This window comes from Schistocerca gregaria, chromosome 1, assembly GCF_023897955.1.
Source record: "Schistocerca gregaria isolate iqSchGreg1 chromosome 1, iqSchGreg1.2, whole genome shotgun sequence".
NCBI lineage: Eukaryota > Metazoa > Arthropoda > Insecta > Orthoptera > Acrididae > Schistocerca > Schistocerca gregaria.
The window spans coordinates 62,512,691-62,526,941 of record NC_064920.1 but is presented as its reverse complement, the minus strand read 5'-3'; the positions used below and the strand labels follow the sequence as shown (position 1 = coordinate 62,526,941).

General features: G+C 44.7%; 1 protein-coding gene across 1 annotated transcript in view; it reads right to left on the bottom strand.

Annotated features, from left to right (window-relative positions):
• LOC126361403 (glypican-5-like) overlaps positions 1–10,939 on the bottom strand; it is a 169,024-nt gene extending 158,085 nt beyond the window's left edge. Inside the window, exons 1-2 of the mRNA XM_050007832.1 lie at positions 10,920–10,939; positions 10,544–10,838 (exon numbers count right to left, since the gene is read on the bottom strand). Coding sequence (XP_049863789.1) covers positions 10,544–10,838; positions 10,920–10,939 — 315 coding nt within the window. The remainder of the gene's footprint in view (positions 1–10,543; positions 10,839–10,919) is intronic.
• Positions 10,940–14,251: the final 3,312 nt, after the last annotated feature.

Below are 14,251 nucleotides of genomic sequence, written 5' to 3'. Positions count from 1 at the left end.
CTCCATGAAGCTGGGCTACGGTCCCGCACACCGTTAGGCCGTCTTCCGCTCACGCCCCAACATCGTGCAGCCCGCCTCCAGTGGTGTCGCGACAGGCGTGAATGGAGGGACGAATGGAGACGCGTTGTCTTCAGCGATGAGAGTCGCTTCTGCCTTGGTGCCAATGATGGTCGTATGCGTGTTTGGCGCCGTGCATGTGAGCGCCACAATCAGGACTGCATATGACCAAGGCACACAGGGCCAACACCCGGCATCATGGTGTGGGGAGCGATCTCCTACACTGGCCGTACACCTCTGGTGATCGTCGAGGGGACACTGAATAGTGCACGGTACATCCAAACCGTCATCGAACCCATCGTTCTACCATTCCTAGACCGGCAAGGGGACTTGCTGTTCCAACAGGACAATGCACGTCCGCATGTATCCCGTGCCACCCAACGTGCTCTAGGAGGTGTAAGTCAACTACCCTGGCCAGCAAGATCTCCGGATCTGTCCCCCATTGAGCATGTTTGGGACTGGATGAAGCGTCGTCTCACGCGGTCTGCACGTCCAGCACGAACGCTGGTCCAACTGAGGCGCCAGGTGGAAATGGCATTGCAAGCCGTTCCACAGGACTACATCCAGCATCTCTACGATCGTCTCCATGAGAGAATAGCAGCTTGCATTGCTGTACTAGTGCCGACATTGTGCATGCTCTGTTGCCTGTGTCTTTGTGCCTGTGGTTCTGTCAGTGTGATCATGCGATGTATCTGACCCCAGGAATGTGTCAATAAAGTTTCCCCTTCCTGGGACAATGAATTCACGGTGTTCTTATTTCAATTTCCAGGAGTGGTTGTTCTCAGAAATTTCTTCCTCAAATTAAGGCCTATGTTTGAAGCTAGTAGACTTGAATTGGCCAGGAGTTCGCCTTTTGACATTGCTAGTCTGCTTTTGATATCCTTCTTACTTTTACGTCTACATCAATACTCCGCAAGGCACCTGACGGTGAGTGGCGGAGGATACCTTGAGTACCACTATCGGGTCTCTCTTCTATTCCAGTCTGGTATTGTTCGTGGAGAGAAAGATTGTCGGTACGCCTCTGTGTGGGCTCTAATCTCTCTGGTTTTATCCTCATGGTCTCTTCGCGAAATATACGTAGGAGGGAGCAATATACTGCTTGACTCCTCGGTGAAGGTATGTTCTCGAAACTTCAACAAAAGCCCGTACCGAACTACTGAGCGTCCTGAAAAGTCTTCTAATGGAGTTTATCATCTGCGTAGCGCTTTCGCCATTACTAAATAATCGTGTAACGAAGCGCGCTTCTCTCCGTTGGATCTTCTCTATCTCTTCTATCAACCCTATCTGGTACGGATCCCACACCGATGAGCAGTATTCAAGCAGTGGGCTAACAAGTGTACTATAACCCACTTCCTTTGTTTTCGGACTGCATTTCCTTAGGATTCTTCCAATGATCTCAGTCTGGCAACTGCTTTACCGACGATCAACTTTATATGATCATTCCATTTTAAATCACTCCTAAGGCGTACTCCCAGATAATTTATGGAATTAACTGCTTCCAATTGCTATATTTTAGCTAAATGATAAAGGATCTTTCTTTCTATGTATTCGCAGCACATTACAATTCTCTACATTGAGATACAATTGCCATTCCCTGCACGATGTGTCAATTCATTGCAGATCCTCCTGCATTTCAGTACAATTTTCCATTGTTACAACCTCTCGATACACTACAGCATCATCCGCAAAAAGCCTCATTGAACTTCCGGTGTTATCCATAAGGTCATTTATATGTGTTGTGAATAGCACTACGACACTCCCCTGAAATCAGTCTTACTTCGGAAGACTTCTCTCCATTGAGAATGACATGCTGCTTTCTGTTTTCTAGGAACTCTTCAATCCAATCACACAATTGGTCTGATAGTCCATATGCTCTTACTTTGTTCATTAAACGACTGTTTGGAACTGTATCAAAGGCCTTGCGGAAGTCAAGAAACATGACATCTACCTGGGTACCCGTGTCTATGGCCCCTTGAGTCTCGTGGACGAATAGCGCGAGCTGGGTTTCACACGATCGCCTTTTCCGAAACCCATGCTGTTTCCTACAGAGTAGGTTTCTAGTCTCCAGAAAAGTCATTATACTCGAACATAAACGTGTTCCAAAATTCTACAACTGATCGACGTTAGAGATATAGGTCTATACTTCTGCACATCTGTTCGTCGTCCTTTCTTGAAAACGGGTATGACCTTCTGTACCCTTTTCCAATCGTTTGAAACGCTACGCTCTTCTAGATTTCCTACGGTACGCCGCTGCCAGAAGGGGGCACGTTCCTTCCCGTACTCTGTGTAAAATCGAACTGGTATCCCATCAGGTCCAGCGGCCTTTTGTCTTTGGAGCGATTTTGTCATCTGTGGGAGAATCTAGAGAAGGAACTACAGTGCAGTCTTCGTCTGTGAAACAGCTTTGGAAAAAGAGAAAAAAATGGTTCAAATGGCTCTGATCACTAAGCGACTTAACTTCTGAGGTCATCAGTCACCTAGAACGTATAAGTAATTAAACCTAACTAACCTAAGGACATCACACACATCCATGCCCGAGGTAGGATTCGAACCTGCGACCGTAGCTGTCGCTCGGTTCCAGACGGAAAAAGACTTTTAGTATTTCGGTCTTTAGTCTGTTATCCTCTGTTTCAGTACCATTTTGGTCACAGAGTGTCACGACATTTTGTTTTGATCCACCTACCGCTTTGACATGAGACCAAAATTTTCTTAGGCTTTTCTGCCAAGTCAGTACACAGAACTTCACTTTCGAATTCGTTGAACGCCTCTCGCATAGCCCTCCACACACTACATTTCGCTTCGCGTAATTTTTGCTTGTCTGCAATGCTTTGGCTATGTTTATGTTTGCAGTGAATTTCCCCTTGCTTCCGTAGCAGTTTTCTAACTCGATTGTTGTGCCACGGTGGCTCTTTTCCATCCCTTACAATCTCTATTGGCACATACTCATCTAATGCATATTGTACGATGCTTTTGAACTTTGTCCAATGATCCTCAGCACTATCTGTACTTGACACAAAACTTTTGTGTTGAGCCGTCAAGTACTCTGAAATCTGCTTTTTGTCACTTGTGCTAAACAGAAAAATCTTCCTACCTTTTCTTTAATATTTCTATTTACTGCTGAAATCACCGATGCTGTAACCGTTTTATGATCGCTGGTTCCCTGTGCTGCGATAACTGTTTCAAATAGTTCGGGTCTGTTTGTCACCGGAAGGTCTAATAACTTATCGCCACGAGTCGTTTCTCTGTTTAACTGCTCAAGGTAGTTTTCAGAAAATGCACTTAAAAAATTTCACTGTATTCATTGTTCCTGCCACCCGTTATAAACGTTTGAGTCTGCCAGTCTATATCTGGTAAATTCATATCTCCACCCAAAACTATAATATGGTCGGGAAAACTACTCGAAATATTTTCAAATTTTTCCTTCAGGTGCTCAGCCACAACAGCTGCTGAGCCGGGGGACCTATAGAGACATCCAATAACCGTGTTTGAGCCTGCTTTAACCGTCACCTTCATCCAAATTATTTCACATTTCTGATCTCCGTCAATTTCCTTCGATACTATTGCACTTCTTATCGCTATAAACACGTCTCCCCCTTCACTGTCCAGCCTGCCTCTGTGGTATACATTCCAATGTGAGTTTAGAATTTCATTACAGTTTACATCTGGTTTCTGCCAACTTTCCGTCCTTATTACTATGTGGGCATTGTGACCGTTTATTAATGAGAGCAGTTCTGGGACCTTTCTATAGACGCTCCTGCAGTTTACTATTACCACATTAATATTGTCATTCCGTGTTGCGTTTTGCCTACTGCTACCTTGTCGCGTCTCAGGAGGCGTCTTGTCAGGCCTAGGAAGGGAATTCTCTAACCTAAGAAAGGCACTGTGCACTCCACACATATTCCGCTACACTTGTAGCCGCTTTCCCTCTTCAGGGGGACCCTATATATCTCCACCCGAAGCGGAGTTCGAGAAATTTGGAACCCACATCTCCGCAGAATCGTCTGAGCCTCTGGTTTAAGCCTTTCACTCGGCTCCAAACCAGAGGACTGCGATCGGTTCTGGGAACGATACTACAAATAGTTAGCTCAGATTCCACCCCGCGAGCGAGGCTTTCCGCCTTCACGAGACTGCGAGACCACAGTGCTGTCGTGCGCGAAATAGCGGTAAACAGCCTGCGACGCCACAGCGGTGTCGACTGCATACTATTGGTCAGTGCCGGCAACACTACAGTGGTGTCGCGAGAGCAGTATCGCGCAGTGGCCGGCGACAGCACTTTAGTATCTTTAGCATTCTGTTGATGTATTGTTTAGGTAACAATAAGTTACACACATCAACAAGTGTATTATTTGTATAAGTACTTGTGCCCTTTCATTACGGCAGACGAAAGAGACGATACGATGATTTACGATGTGTGAGCGGACGTCTTGTCTGATGTTCCGGACGACTTTGGCCGATTAGGAAGAAGACATTGGATAAAAAAAAAAGGCAAAGCAGAATTATCGGAAGATGGTGAAATACTTGCAAGAAGAATTTGGCGAACGCTACGAAGAAGACAGTGCAGTGTGGTCATACTGATTTACTGAGGACTAATAATAAATTTGAAGGATCTCTGGGTACAAACATGTTTCCCAGAGACAGAGCGTCGAGCATATCGTAGAATTACATTTTGGCAACGATCTATTTGAATATATCAGCAACGAAACCAACAAGTACTACAGTCAAAATTGCAATGGAAGGAAATTGGATTAAAAAATGCCAAATTTGTCGACGTTACGGGACCCGAACACAGAATATGGTTTGGACTTGCTATCCTTACGCGAACTGTAAAAAAAAAAAAAAAAAAAATGATCGATTATTATTGGTCAACGAATCGGTTCACAGACACATCGATATTTCGCAAAACTATGTCCTGCAACCGATTCAGACAAATATTATGCTTTTTACATTTTTCCAATAACACTAAACCGGATAATGCCGACCGGTTTTCAAGGTGCAATTCGTAATTGATTATTTTTCGAAAAAGTTGAAACTAAGTAAAACATCTCATTCAACGAAGGAATGATACCGTGGCGTGGACGGTTAAATTTTAAAGTCTACAGTCCATCGAAAACTACGACATACGGCATACTCATTTGGATGCTGTCTGAATCGAGTACGGGATACATTTCATCATTTAAGAAATATTCCAGCGCTAGACAGCGTTTAGCAAAAACAGTGATGGAACTATTGACATCTTCTGATGAAATGTGGCATCACCTCAAGTTGCAGAGAAGTTACTTGAAAAGAAAATTCGTGTTTGTGGAACTATACGGCAAAATAGAGGATTTCCGGGAAAATTAAAGCGCGCAAAAGTCAGTGTGTTCCAAGCTTGTCATCAACGGAAAGGTGAGAAGCGGCCGCCGACAAGCCAAGTAATCCAAATTAGCGCTGCCGGGGCCATGCGAATAAATTTGTATGAGACGTGCGGATGGCAAAGAGTTAAGTGTGGCTTCGTTTGATTGCAGCAGTCTGAAAAGAATGACCTTGTAGTCATATTTCTCCAAACTGTGGCCTTAAGATTTAAATTGCAAATTTCACCTCAGCTATTATTATTTTTATTATTACTAAAGTACGTTACATTTCATTTAAAAAGTGGCCTTAAGATTTAAATTGCAGTATTTATTTCTTTGATATTAAGTTACATTTTAACTTATAATTAAATTGTTATTTGCATGAAATAATAACCTGTTGATTTGTGGGCCCGGTGTTTCCCGTTTTCCCGAACTCCCGATTGTCCAGCTCATATCTGAGTCACTCATTCTAAAGATTAAATTCTATTTCATGGCTACAAAGACACTTGAGCCGTGCTGGCCCCAGCTTATGCTTTGCTTTAAAACTTGGATGTTATTCTGCGTTTGGTTTCCTGCGGTTATTGTGGTTATGCTGCGGTTCTTCCTCTTTCTACGTGTGGCAGCAGTGGTGTGTATCCATATTTGCACCGTATACCATCTTCAATCTGGTGTTTATAGTTCAGGCTTGGCGGTTTGCATCCATTTGGTCTGTTGGAGCGGGTCAGCAAACAAGTCTCCGCGCAGCGCAGTCGGCTGGGCCCGCTGGCTGTGTCTATGCAGTGTTGGAGCAGGTGGGGGCTGTTCCGAGTTCTACGCGGTTCGTGGCTCACCGACCCAGGACATTAAAGTTGAGTGGTGATTTAATTGCCGAAGCTACGTCTGTTCACGTTGTACCCTTCCTTGGTTGGTGGTTTGCTGTTGGCGGTATTCCTAGGAGCAACAGCATGTGGTCGAGTCGGTGAAAATTTAACCTCCATCTGGTGGAATTAACTACATTTGTCGGTTTGAAATTCAACTGCACCAGCGGAATTTTACGCCTTGTGGCCGTTAGTGCTCCGGTTACCTGCCCTGGTCGCTGACGTAAATTCAGGAAGTGTTCTTTCCTTATGTATTGTCGCTGTCCAACATGGTGTGTAGTTTTTGACAGCTTAATGTATTTTCGGTTGTGGGGGGCTATCTCTGTAACGTTTTGGATTTGGAATTCTCGTTTAATGGTCGGTGGTTAAGAAGTCGTCTTGTCCGTGGTGGGTCCCTGACTGTCTCTTGGTTGTGTTGCCGGCGGATCGAGTATAGTTGGGGCCGACTTCTTGTCTCACCTAAGCGAACGTTAAGATTTCAAGGGTACACCGAGCCCCCTGGAAACATCTGAGCGCTGTTGCCTATCTGCCTCTCTAGTTGGCGTTTAACTTTTTTTTGTGATGACTCACAGCCCATGGTTGGAATTTGTATGTTTGTAATTGTGTTTTTAAAATCAAAGGACTTCAGCCATTTTGAACGTAAGTTTTTCTAAATTGGACCTTCTCCTTGTTGAAAATTTATTGTATTGTTTTAAAGCATCAGCCTTCAGCCACTTTAAGTTTTGAGGATCTTAGTTATCAAGTATTAACCCCCCCCCCCCCCCCCCCAATGAACAATGGACCTTGCCATTGGTGGGGAGGTTTGCGTGCCTCAGCGATACAGATAGCCCTAACGTAGGTGTTGAGAGGCCAGACAAACGTGTGGTTCCTGAAGAGGGGCAGCAGCCTTTTCAGTAGTTGCAGGGGCAACAGTCACTATGATTGACTGATCTGGCCCTGTAACACCAAACAAACGGCTTTGCTGTTGCGGTACTGCGAACGGCTGAAAGCCAGGGGAAACTACAGCCGTAATTTTTCCCGAGGATATGCCGCTTTACTGTATGGTTAAATGAAGATGGCGTCCTCTTGGGTAAAATATTCCGGAGGTAAAAAAGTCCCCCATTCGAGCGGCGACAACTCAGCAGGACATTGTTATCAGGAGATAGAAAACTGGCGTTCTACGTGTCGGAGCAGGTAGGTTAGAAAACTTAAAAAGGGAAATAGATTAAAGTTAGATATAATGGGAATAGGTGATGTTTTGTGGCATGAGGAACAAGACTTCTGGCCAGGTGACCACAGGGTTATAAATACAAAATCAAATAGGGGTAATGAAAGGAGTAGGTTTAATGATGAATAAAAAAATAGGAATGTGGGTAAGCTACTACAAACAGCAGAGTGAACGCATTATTGTGACCAAGATAGATACAAAGCCCACGCCCACCACAGTAGTACAAGTTTATATGACAACTAGCTCTGCAGATGACGAAGAGATGTCTGATGGCATAAAGAAATTATTCACATAGTGAATGGAGATGAAAATTTAATAGTCATGGGTGACTGGAATTCGATCGTAGGAAAAGCAATAGAAGGAAACGTAGTAGGTGAATATGGAATAGGGGTAAGTAATGAAAGAGGAAGCCGTCTGGTAGAATTTTGCATAACTTAATTATAGCTAACACTTGGTTAAAGAATCATGAAAGAAGGCTGTATACATGGAAGAAACCTGGAGATACTGGAAGATTTCAGATAGATTACATAATGGCAAGACACAATTGAAAAGCTGGTTCCTAAATGTCTAAGAAATTTCCAGGGGCAGATGTGGACTCTGACCACAATCTATTAGTTATGAACCGTAGATTAAAACTGGGGAAACTGCAAAAATGTTGGAATTTGAGGAAATGGGACCTGGATAAACTGACAGAACCAGAGGTTGTAGAGAGTTTCAGGGCGACCATTAGGGAACGATTGACAAGAATGGGGGAAAGAAATACAGTAGAGGAAGAATGGGTAGCTTTGAGAGATGAAATTAAAAAAAATGGTTCAAATGGCTCTGAACACTAAGGGAATTAACAAATGGTTCAAATGGCTCTGAGCACTATGGGACTTAACATCTATGGTCATCAGTCCCCTAGAACGTAGAACTACTTAAACCTAACTAACCTAAGGACATTACACAACACCCAGTCAACACGAGGCAGAGAAAATCCCTCACCCCGCCGGGAATCGAACCCGGGAACCCGGGCGTGGAAAGCGTGGTAATTAACATCTGAGGTCATCAGTCCCCTAGAACTTAGAAATACGTCAACCTAGCTAACCTCAGAACATCATACACATCTATGCCCGAAGCAGGAGTCGTACCTGGGCGCTTCAGTCTGGAACCGCGCGACCGCTACGGTCGCAGGTTCGACTCCTGCCTCGGGCATGGATGTGTGTGATGTCCTTAGGTTAGTTACGTTTAAGTAGTTCTAAGTTCTAGGGGAGTGATGACCACAGCAGTTGAGTCCCATAGTGCTCAGAGCCTTACATACCTTGGCATTAAATACTATTTAAGGTTAAAGCATAGAGCCTTCTGTCTCAAAAGAAATATTTATAGCAGTTGTATTTAACTCATGGGCTTCCAGCCGTTTGTGAATTAAAGACGTTTTCTGTCGATAGTCAAGCTTAGAAGTTGCCCTGTAATCTTTGGACAACTAAAGAAAGTGTTATGTGTGGAGTGTAATTGACAGCCGCTCATTCTGGCCCCCTTCCACAATTCCTACTACTTGTCCTGTGCTGTGGGTTTAGCAGGGCGTGTCAACACTACATTTATAACATACCTATATCAAGCTCGGTGAAAGGACTACAAGCATCGAATCATTGTGTAAACTTCCCTGAATAGACTCTGAGACTGAGTTGACTGTCAGAAGTTCCCAGAAGAAAACATAGTATGAAAATCCGCGGGGCTTGGGCCATTTTTAATGTCTCCTGCGAGACATCACCTCACATTCTTGTCAATATGACGAGTCCATTTCTGTGAACAGTATTTTCACGACTAACCTCTTGATCCTCGCCGGTTTCTGTTGACTGTTATCTTATTTGACAGCGTGCAGACAAGACTTGGCGGAAATAGGCTAAAGAGAATACATTAATCGTGATCTTTTGTCGACCTAACTGATAAAATTTGGAAATTTGTGGTAAGTTCCTATGGGACGAAACTGCTGAGGTCATCGATCCCTAGGCTTACACAATACTTAATCCAACTTAAAACTAACTTTCGCTGACAACACACACACACGCACACACACACACACACACACACACACACATTCCCGTTCGAGGACTCGAACCTCCGGCGGTGGGGGAGGGGGGGGGGGGGGGCGCCGCGGAGCTGCGCGAACAGTGGCAAAGCGCCTGCAACCGCTCGGCTACCCAGCGCGCCACATAAGTTGTATCATCAGTTCTTCTGAAAAAGGAAACTACTCTGATCATCCTTGAGAGTTTCTTTCTTTATTATATTGCATATGTGTTGTGTACATAGTTCCGCGTAGTCAGCTCGTACACAACTTTCCCACTCGAGCGCGCCCCATTAAACACAACAGCGCAGGAGCAGCGCTCGTCCGTCTCAGCACTAGAGACGGACGCACTTAGAGACGGACCAAATTCTGCGTCCGCCGATCCGCGTATTAATACGTAACGCAGCCAATGAGATTGCTGATAACGTAGAAGTTTTACTGCTCGCGGATCACACTCGCGCCGTGATATCTGAACGCGCGAGGTATTATAACGAGTGTACAGACCTCCGATTAGTCAGTCTGCATTGGTCTGCACCAGTCTACATCAGTCTGTACCAGTCTGTAGTCAAGTTTCAGTCTGCGCCTAATAAGATTATCGTATTCCTGTACATAGCCATGAAGAGAAATGTATAGACACTTTGTCAAGTATCAGATTTATGTGAGAATAAGATTAACTTACCAAGCCCAAAGGAACTTCAGATTGTGAATTGTAAACAACATCCAGGATCAAGTTATGTAATGTCTATGTTTGATATTATTTTAATAAATATGTGTGAAAGTTGGTCACTGTCAATGTGCTACTCTAAGCGTCCAAGTGGCATTTTTATCGTCTGACCTAACGGTAGAAGATAAACACGCCACGGTAAGACCACGAGACATATTGCTGACACTCGCCTACTTCGTTAGAGCGCAAGTCTGATACTCTGATGGTGTGTGTACCGCAGCTCTTACAGTACGCACACCATAATATACAATCCTTGTAAGTGTTAGGCACTGCTTGTACGTGATTAATGCAACAGCAATATGAAAAGGACAAATGACAGCGCACCTGTGGCTGCAGAGTGGCGCTCCGCTCGACGGCGGCCGCGGCCGCCTCAGCGATGCGTGCGTCGAGCGCGCACAGCACGTCGTCGAGGGCGGCGCGGCCCTGGACGGCGGCGAGCAGCCTCTCGGCCGCCTCGACGTAGCCGTTCCACGGCAGGTCCAGCTCGGCGGCGCGCTGCGTCAGGCAGCCGCGCAGCACGTTCAGGCAGAGCCCGGCGCAGGGGCGGACGCGCCTATGGAGCCCGCGGCAGCGCCAGGAGTGAGACATGCGCACCAGCGCCGCGTGGCCGCCGCCCCACCTGTGCCGACACAGAAGAAACGGTGTTCAGTCTGAACAGACAGGGCAACATCGTTACAGCATGTGGTAGCGCGAGCAGTACCGCATATGCAGCAGCGCCATATGTCACAGCACGTCGGCCACTTCTCCACCTCTCATAACACAGCAGGTGTTGTGCTTAGTTACAGTGGTCTGGGACAGGTCTTACTGCACATTGAGCCAGTGCAACCTCATCACAGCATGGAGCAGTGCAAACAGGATGTGGCACTGTGCCTGGGCCGCTACTTCACCATTGGCAGCAGGGATGCTATTTATTACTTCAATCTGAATCAGCAATGTAGTACATTCACCCAATTTAGAATTATTCAGCGTGCGCTATCATGAATAATAGGACACACACAGCACCGAAGACTGGCAAGATGCTAGCTCCAATATGTAACATAGCAAGTTATTACGGGATAACACTCACTACGGTATAAATGGTTCAAATGAGTCTGAGCACTATGGGACTTAACATCTGAGGTCATCAGTCCCCTAGAACTTAGAACTACTTAAACCTAACTAACCTAAGGACATCACACACATCCATGCACGAGGCAGGGTTCGAACTTGCGACCGTAGCGGTCGCGCGGTTCCAGACTGTACCGCCTAGAACCGCTCGGCCACCATGGCCGGCTCAGTACAATATACCACGCAGCCGTGTATCACAGTGGCTGCAAGGATTTCCTTTCCGCTATGACTGACACCGCAGCTGACGCTGTCGGCCATGAGAGCGGTCTCCAGTGACATCCAATAGGAACGTAAATTCATACCCTCTACGAATATAAATAAACTATAGTAATTATCATCCGATTTTGCTCAAACTTGGTATACCATCTTTTGTTATTAAGTAAAAGAGTCTGTTAAAATTTCAGATTTTTATCTCTTATAGTACTGTCAGAGGCAGCAACGGACTTCGAAGAGCAGTTGAACGCAATGGACAGTGTCTTGAAAGGAGGATATAAGATGAACATCATCAAAAACAAAAACGAGGATATTGGAATGTAGTCGAATTAAATAGGGTGATGCTGACGGAATTACTTTACGAAATGAGACACTTAAAGTAATAGATCAATTTTGCTGTTTGGGGAGCAAAAAGACTGATGATGGTCGAATTAGAGAGGATATAAAATGTAGACTGCCAATGGAAAGGAAAGCGTTTCTGAAGAACAGAGATTTGTTAACATCGAGTATTGATTGAAGTGGCAGGAAGTCGTTTCTGAAAGTATTTGTATGGAGTATAGCCATGTATGGAATTGAAACGTGGACGATAAATAGTTTGGATAAGAAGAGAATAGAAGCTTTCGAAATGTGGTGCTACAGAAGAATGCTGAAGATTAGATGGGAAAAATCACATAACTAATGAGAAGGTATTGAATAGAATTGGGGAGAAGAGGAGTTTGTGGCACAACTTGACTAGAAGAAGCGATCGGTTGGTAGGACATGGTCTGAGGCATCTAGGGATCACCAATTTAGAACTGGAGGGCAGCGTGGAGGGTAAAAATCATAGGAGACCAAGAGATGAATACTCTAAGCTTGTACAGGATAGAGTAGTATGGAGAGCTGCATCAAACCAGTCTCAGCACTGAAGACCACAACAACAACATTTCTGGAGATTTAATAAATTACTTAAATGTCCAAAAACCCGACACTTATGTTTCAAAACTCAGTTAGGAACAACAGCAGTTTGTTTTTTATTATCATGTAAAGTCATAATCCGAGTTCTCAATTTACAAAATCACTTAACTGGAATTTATCTTTTCAAAACTTTAATTATGCTGCAATTTCGTAGTGTAAAAATCATTCAAAATTATTATCTGCTTATTACTTTGTTGTGTAAATACATGGGAATGAATGAGAGAGGGTCTGTGGGACATACGAAAAAAACTTAATACTATTTTACGAAAAGCTTATGATATTTAACAGTGGGAAAATGGTGTTTTAACCACGAAGGTGATGACTTACGTCGATGAGTGCTTGCTTTTGTAAGAAAGCAGGCAGAATAGAAGTCCGAAGTGGAATAAGTTTTAAAATTAATTTAAAGATCATTTTGTATTTCGGTCTATTTTATTAAACATTATATTAGAAATAGGCACTGGAATGAAGTAAATGATTTTTCTGATTAGCGATTGGCTCAGGCAAGATTTGCCGCGAGAGTGCTCTAAAAGGATCATTCTGATTGGTCATTAAGACTATTGGCCAATTAGAACTAAGCTGTTCCTGCGCGCAGAAAGTTAGGTAGGCAGAGAATGGGGTGGCATAGAGAGATTCAAAAATGGTTCAAATGTCTCTGAGCACTATGGGCCTCAACTTCCGAGGTCATCAGTCCCCTAGAACTTAGAACTACTTAAACCTAACTAGCCTAATGATATCACACACATCCATGCCCGAGGCAGGATTCGAACCTGCGACCATAGAGAGAGTCGCTCGCCAAGCTTCGTACTTGAAATGAAAGAGCAGTTATAAAAGTAGATTTGGACTTGATAGCTTCTATAAGAATAAAAACCAATTTACTAGAAGTTCCGAAGGCTTACTACAGGAAAACTGCATTTTCCCCACCACCCGAAATTGGTTAAAATGAACTTATTGGAACTGGTCTGCAACTTAAATTACGCATCCACTGTGTAGTAGGTGTTAGGTCGTGGTTTCATCAACGCTGCTTTACACGGCCTGCTGCCACTGCTGCAGAGTGAAGCCGTACTGAGGTAGGTGGACAATTAAGATGAGACAGAACGAACGAGAGACGACGACAAAACCCCGCTTCGCCGCAACTGCAGTAACAGGGGTGACGTTCAGATACATCAGTCTCAAGTAGCAGAGTAGCACATCAGGCAGTATGGTGTCAACAAAGCATATGGTAGACCTAACACTTCGATTTCTGCAGCACGTGACATGATGCCTGGTGCTACTCCGCCTGTGACAGCATTACAGCAGCTGCACAGCACATGGAGCTAGTATGTGGAGTGTGACATGTGCAGCAGTGCAGTCCAGCTATGCACACTGTATAGGAGATTTTAGTTACAGCGGGATGATCCGATATGCAACAGAGTGATGCAGCGCAGTGTCAGCACAGTGTATGGTACTCTGAGCAGTACGGCATGAGCAACACAGGTGTTATTCAGTTGCAGCAGCCTGAGGCAGGTGTCCAACATGTTGAGTAGGCAGCGCGACAGTTCTATGTAGTAACTGAAACTGGAGGTAGTCACACAGTACACTGAATCATTTCAGCAGCACTGTCCTATGACCTGTATGGCATATATGCCGGAGCTGTGAAGCTGTTTTACGTCTTTGCCTTACTGGAGCCATCCGTCTCTGTGTAGTCAGTCGCCAGGTGGCGCTTCGGCGGCCTGTTAGTTGAGTCTTGGTTACAGTTCCTTGGGCAACTTATTGACCTCT